Here is a 6,479-nt window from a genome sequence, read left to right as displayed (position 1 = left end):
ACATTTCAATACATTTAGCCTTATTTTTTATTTTGTATTATTTAATTATGTATTATTTTTCTACTTTTTTGAAAATTGAACCTTTGTCTCTGAATCTTTCTACATTTTTCTCTTGTGTGACACCAATACGAAAGAACATTATTATTAAAGTACTAAGAACATTTTGAGTTTCAAGCATTTTTCCCCCAGTAATATTTATTTACTTATTTGTACTAGGGTCATTTCAATTGTAATTGCTTTCTCATATCATGGGTTGATTAAACTCTGATTCATCCACTCCACCACTAGCAGTTATGCTTGAGAAATCTAGCGCATGCCCAGTGGTGGACATATATGACGTTGTTTTGACACGTGATTCACAGGGGTCCATTCCTGCTGGTGCAACACTGCCCCCACGTGGCAGCGAAGAGAAGGAACAACCACCCAAGAAAGTCTTTCAACTCGCTGCTGCTTTGGTCATCACACGAGACATGAGATCACGTATTCCATGACTTCTCCTTAACTCAAACAGTAGTTTGTCCTCCCTGTTATCTGCATGAAGTGTCCACGGAGGCAGCGAACACGGACTCATGATCACATGGTGGCGCGTGGATAGTCAGTAGTGGGAGCCACGCCAGCGTGAACTCTAGTGGGAAACCGCGACCAGCTGACAGTGCAGCTCCCCATCATGCCTCAGAAGAGCAGAAAAGAGAAGGTAAAGTCCCACATTGTGATTCATATTCCTCTCTTTTATGTATTTGTAAATCGCACAAGTGATAATGTGTAGTTTTGTCATATAGGAGTCCAGTAAGTCTGGAAAGAACAAGAAATCTGCAAGTAAAAATTGGCCTATATGTGATCAAGATGTAAGTATTTTGTACTTAAAAGTCACATTAGCAGTACAGCATAAAAGCACAGTGTAAAAGAGTATATCTATTTTGGTATGATGTTCTGTTACATTTATGGTATGGATACTTCTTAGCGGCTTTTATGGCCTCCAGTGATCCAAATTGGAGCTCTAAGATGGGGTGACATTCAGACATTAAGGGGAGTCAATGCAGCTGCATGGAGGGTACCAACATTTCAACGTACAGGGAGTATTATATCCTGCTTCTTGCTTTGAATACCGAAGATGTAGCACACACAGCAAATGATAGCGATTTGGCAAAGTTTAACTGCAACATTAGCTAACATTGAATATACAGCCTGTCATAAACACACAATGACTTTAAATTGTCAGCTGCTTTTCTGAGACTGCTTTTGTGTATACGCAAGCCATATTATTCGGGCTGACATAAATTTATGACAAAAATTCTTATTTTTGTACAGTTTGTTCTTTATAATATTTTGGTAAGATAGGCTATCTGGTGGTGGTGTTATTTGGTTTCAGAAAATGTCATTTGGAGCGAGTTACCTCTTTACATTCATTGAAAGTATATCATGTGACATCACAGCCATGATCTTATGACTTTCCGATCAAGGCCAAAGTTGCTTTGTCCCTACTGACATGTCATCAAGATCTAATATCTCCATCACCTGTTTGATGTCCGTGACAGCTCTCTCCTCAATTATTCTACACACTCTCAGGTTCCTTCCCCCTCCTGCTGAGAACCACCACCCGATCCGACTCAGGGCAGAACTTGACCCTAAAGCACATCACCTCTCCTCCCCGTCTTCCTTTCGCAACCTTGAATTACTTCCAATACTTGTCCTTTCTCTCTGATTTCCTGCAGGGTAAGAAAGTGCGTCCAGCGACCCAGCAGATGAGGGTGAAGCAGCCGGGGTCACACACGGTCGGGAGGCGGGAGAAGAGGTTGAGTTCGTCAAGCTTCCCCCTCAGTGACAACAGGGAGCTGTACAAACTAGCTGCACTGACAGGTAGGCGGGAGAGATTCTCATGGATCACTTCATTAGGTACACACGCACAATCTAGTCAGTTGTAGTATTTTATAGTCAATTTAAAAAAGGAACTATTAGATGTACATTTACCATGATGGAGGACGGTCTCTTAACAGGATGACAATGTATCCCACCAGGCATGTTTATGATAATATCTATGTACAAAGTTATTGGAGTACATGTCATTAAAATGGAAAAACATACAAAAACTTACATATTTTTTAAAAGTTGTTTAAACCTATAATAAGCTTGCTATTTAACCAAGTGACAACTGGAACACTAAAATAACACACCCTACAGCTGATTGAATGAAATATTAAATATATATTTGTTCTTTATATAGTTGAATGTGCTGACAACAAAATCACAGTAGTTATCAATGGAAATTAAACCATTACCTTTACCAAATGAAATTTCTTAGATTTATTAGAATCACACTCAAAATTAAAGTGGAAAAACACTAAAGCACGGGAGCCAGGTAGGGCTCTTTTGATCTATTTTCTACTGCAATACGGCCGACCATATCTATCTTTCCTGATGATATTTTCCAGGTCAAACACCAAAACTCGATTATTACTGGGTAATGCGGTAGTGTACCTCGGTCATTAAGATGTAAATGTAAACTTTCCTCCTTTAGTCAAATAGTCACCTAGCTAAAGCTGCAGAACCAAGCCTTCTGGCAAAGATGGCCAAAAGAATGAAATATACTGAGTACGGTGCAAAACCATGCAGCAGCAGAAGTTGCATTAATGGCAGCAAGTATTTGATTTATTATTAGACACTGCGCTGCTCACAAAAGTGTGCTGGCCACACCCCCTTGGCGTGGGGTAGTGTGCCTGGTCTACGTAATTAGAGCCCATTATATCTAAAACTGATGGTCTTACATAAAAATGCACACATTTTATTGCATTCAATGTTTAAAAAAATGTATATGGCTCTCACAGATACACATTTTAAAATATCTGGTCTTCATGGCTCTTGTAGCCAAAAAGGTTCCCGACCCCTGCACTAAAGGCTGAGCCAACTTTGATGTCATGTCATTAAAACAAGTCAAAATACGGCTCATTAGTGTGTGGCCTCCATGTTTGACTTGGGGTTACATTGGATTGTTTAAGTGTCGCCTTTATTTTTTTCAGCAGTACAGTTATCATCATCCATTCATCCATCCATCCATCTATCCATCCATTTTCTTTTCCGTTTAATATGGCTCCTTTGGTCTTAAATACTTGTTTTTCTTCTGTTCAGGAAGTTCAATAGATAATAATAATAATAATAATAATAATAATAATAATAATAATAATAATAATAATAATAATAATAATAATAATAATAATAATAATAATAATAATAATAATAATAATAATAATAATAATAGGCGGCACGGCGGTTGAGTGGTTAGCGCGCAGCTAGGAGGACCAGGGTTCGATTCCACCCTCGGCCATCTCTGTGTGGAGTTTGCATGTTCTCCCCGTGCATGCGTGGGTTTTCTCCGGGTACTCCGGTTTCCTCCCACATTCCAAAAACATGCTAGGTTAATTGGCGACTCCAAATTGTCCATAGGTATGAATGTGAGTGTGAATGGTTGTTTGTCTATATGTGCCCTGTGATTGGCTGGTGACCAGTCCAGGGTGTACCCCGCCTCTCGCCTGAAGTCAGCTGGGATAGGCTCCAGCACCCCCCGTGACCCTCGTGAGGATAAGCGGTAGAAAATGGATGGATGGATAATTCAATAAATAGAATTTAACATCTCAATGCAGACATGATCACGCACTGGATCATAATGTATTTTTTCATCACAAAACTCATGACTGCAAAATGACCCACAATGGAGCCCAAAAAAGTTGCAAGTGCCGGCATTTTGATAAAGAAGTTTAGAAACACTATTGAATTTAAGAAATAGCTCATAGACCTTTTCTCCTACAAAAAAAAGTCTTTACACATTTGGGTCAATAATATCTATGACAATGAGCATCATTTCTATCCCAACAAAAGTGGGATATAGTGCAGTTGTCTGCAACCATGCATGTATAGTTAATTTTTACATAAAGGGAGCAATTTTCATATTGATACTGCATTAATTGGCAATTACATTGTGTGGGGGTACTCTCTTTTCAAATGTTATTTTTTAATGGTTTTGCCTGGTTGCCCAACATTCAGGAAGGCAGCCATATTAATAATGTATCGCACAGGTAGATCCTCATGACCACCTTTTTAACCTGGAGGTTGCGCTACATAATTCATGGGCTACTGCCCATCGGCTGCTTTATCTGTAATTCAAATGATGTGCTGTAGGATCAAGATGTACCTGGAAGAAAACATTCCATCTCAGTGTTTGTAAGACGCTGACTCAGGCTGGATGTAAATGCAAGACACTCGAGATTGGAGCATGCATGACGTGTAAGCATTTTGTGGTTTATAAGCTTGAGTTATTGCAAAAAAATGACCATATTATCTGTGTTTTAATTCTCTGTATTGACTACCTTCACTTACATGTATCATATTTGTGCCAATTTCAGAGCTAGACAGTGAGACCGTTAGGATGAGGTTTGAACAATTACATCTATTTTTCATGGCTTCTTTGTTTACACACAGCATTACATGCAGGATGTGGCCTTAAGTGGTTTCCTGTAAGCTTATACTCAGCTGTGTATTGCTCTTGTGCCTGGACTGCAATGTTTGACAATACAGTATGTATATGTTTATATGTTTAACATTAAAACTGAAACAACCAGGAAGTTATGGTGACTTTAACTAGGGATGGTCTGATCTGGCAGTGAAACCTTGGTTAGCGTCATTAGTACATTTCAGAAGGTCCTGTTTAACAGACTAAATTTTTTTCCCCTAGGAAATCATGCAAATCCAATTAATCCATTCCAGAAACCCACAAATAATTAACACAAAACAGGTTTTTAAATTATAGATTTATGTGCAGAAAATAATTTCAAATGCATATAAATGATGGATTGAAGTTGTTACTGCTGATTTACGTCTTGAATTCAATCGTGTTTACCTCACTAACACACAATGGAACCAAAAAACCTTACAAGTGATAAATTGAGGGACACTATTGAATTCAAGAAATAACCCATGGCAAAACAGGAAGGTGGTGTTGAAAAGAAAGGTGTTGATCTCGCTTTAGGAACAATTTTGCCTTCAGAGGTAAATGTTCATTTATCCCTTTCATTCATCATACGTATTTAGAATTGTTTTTTGCATATCAACCGATAATTGCTAAAGTCATAAGTTTACCATTGATGGCTAACACAGTGTATTAAATACGCTGTAAAATGTATTACATACATGCTCCACTTCGTATCGACATTGGCCCAATACTGGCCAAATTTAGTGGATTGAATATTGGGGAAAGAAAAATACTACCCATCCGATCTGGAGACTTGCACGTAATTGCGTTTTAATGTTGTGCGACATGCAATAAACCGGCGCTAAAGCACAGTAGCTAACATGGGAGTCACTTCGCCGGCCTCTGTTTTCTAAGATGTGTAGAGTTGAGTGAATTTTGCTTTACCCATCTGACGGCGTCTCGATCCGTATACTACTATTATATACATATACTACTATTGCGCCTCGGCTGGGACTGACTTATAGCTCCACCAAAACAACTTTTTGACTCACAATTTATTTATTTAATTAGGACATTGCATACTGACTAACATACGGTATGAGCAAAAGCATCACAGTAAATGTGCCAGAATAGCTAAACTAGCTTCACTTAGCTTCTGGTGTTGTAGTAAACAATGGCAACTGCGGGCAGCCAGATTGTTATTGAAGCTGGAACTAATCTGTGTGGAGCCACTTTTCACCTCTTGCTCTGAAACTGCACAAATCTATATAACATTCCTCATATTTATATAACATTCATATAACTACTAATAGTTGTGTATTATAAATATCTTCGCTCAGACACATGCGCATTAATTCATTCATTTTTCGACCACTTATCCTCACGAGGGTTGCAGGGGTGCTGGAGCCTATCCCAGCTGTCTTTGGGCAAGAGGCGGAGTACACCCTGGACTGGTCGCCAGCCAATCACAGGGCACATATAGACAAACAACCATTTGCACTCACATTCGTACACCTATGGACAGCTTTGTAACTTTTTGGAATGTGGGAGGAGAAAACCCACGCATGCACATGGGAAGAACATGCAAACTCCACGCAGAGATGTCCGAGGGTGGAATCGAACCCCGGTCTCCAAGCTGTGTGGCCTGCACGCTAACCACTCGTCCGCTGTGCAGCCCTCAGACACACAATTTGCACCAATGTTTCGGTCTTGATGACACTTTATAGTGGTTGCGCAGAATGGAATACCTTGAAATTATGTACTGAGAAATGCCGACCAATCACAGCTCTGCGGTCTGCGTTGTCACTTATGCAGAGTGAGAATTTTTGGGAAGCTCCACCTGAGGGTTTGAAGGGGGAGGATGCAGCCATGTGTCACTTATTGCAGCACAATGATGCTGAAGCGTGATTCCACCTTTGCATGCAAAGAAGAGAAAAAGTATGTGAGTGCAATTTAGCTCTTTTTAGATGCAGGTCAACCCCCTGTCCTCTGCACTGTAGACTTTGGTGATCAAGCATAT

General features: G+C 39.6%; 1 protein-coding gene across 2 annotated transcripts in view; it reads left to right on the top strand.

Annotated features, from left to right (window-relative positions):
- The first annotated feature begins 436 nt into the window (after positions 1-436).
- The window catches only part of LOC131140759 (serine/threonine-protein phosphatase 2A 56 kDa regulatory subunit gamma isoform), a 28,004-nt gene continuing 21,961 nt past the window's right edge, over positions 437-6,479 (top strand). The window contains exons 1-3 of one of the 2 annotated variants that reach the window (XM_058091465.1): positions 437-694; positions 780-845; positions 1,713-1,857. In XM_058091465.1, the coding sequence (XP_057947448.1) occupies positions 668-694; positions 780-845; positions 1,713-1,857 (238 nt within the window). In that variant the 5' untranslated portion in view covers positions 437-667. The remainder of the gene's footprint in view (positions 695-779; positions 846-1,712; positions 1,858-6,479) is intronic. The other variant, XM_058091466.1, reaches the window with a different exon arrangement.

The sequence above is a fragment of the Doryrhamphus excisus genome, chromosome 13, assembly GCF_030265055.1.
Source record: "Doryrhamphus excisus isolate RoL2022-K1 chromosome 13, RoL_Dexc_1.0, whole genome shotgun sequence".
Lineage (NCBI taxonomy): Eukaryota > Metazoa > Chordata > Actinopteri > Syngnathiformes > Syngnathidae > Doryrhamphus > Doryrhamphus excisus.
Note: the sequence above shows the minus strand (reverse complement) of the source record. Positions and strands in the feature narration are given on the sequence as shown.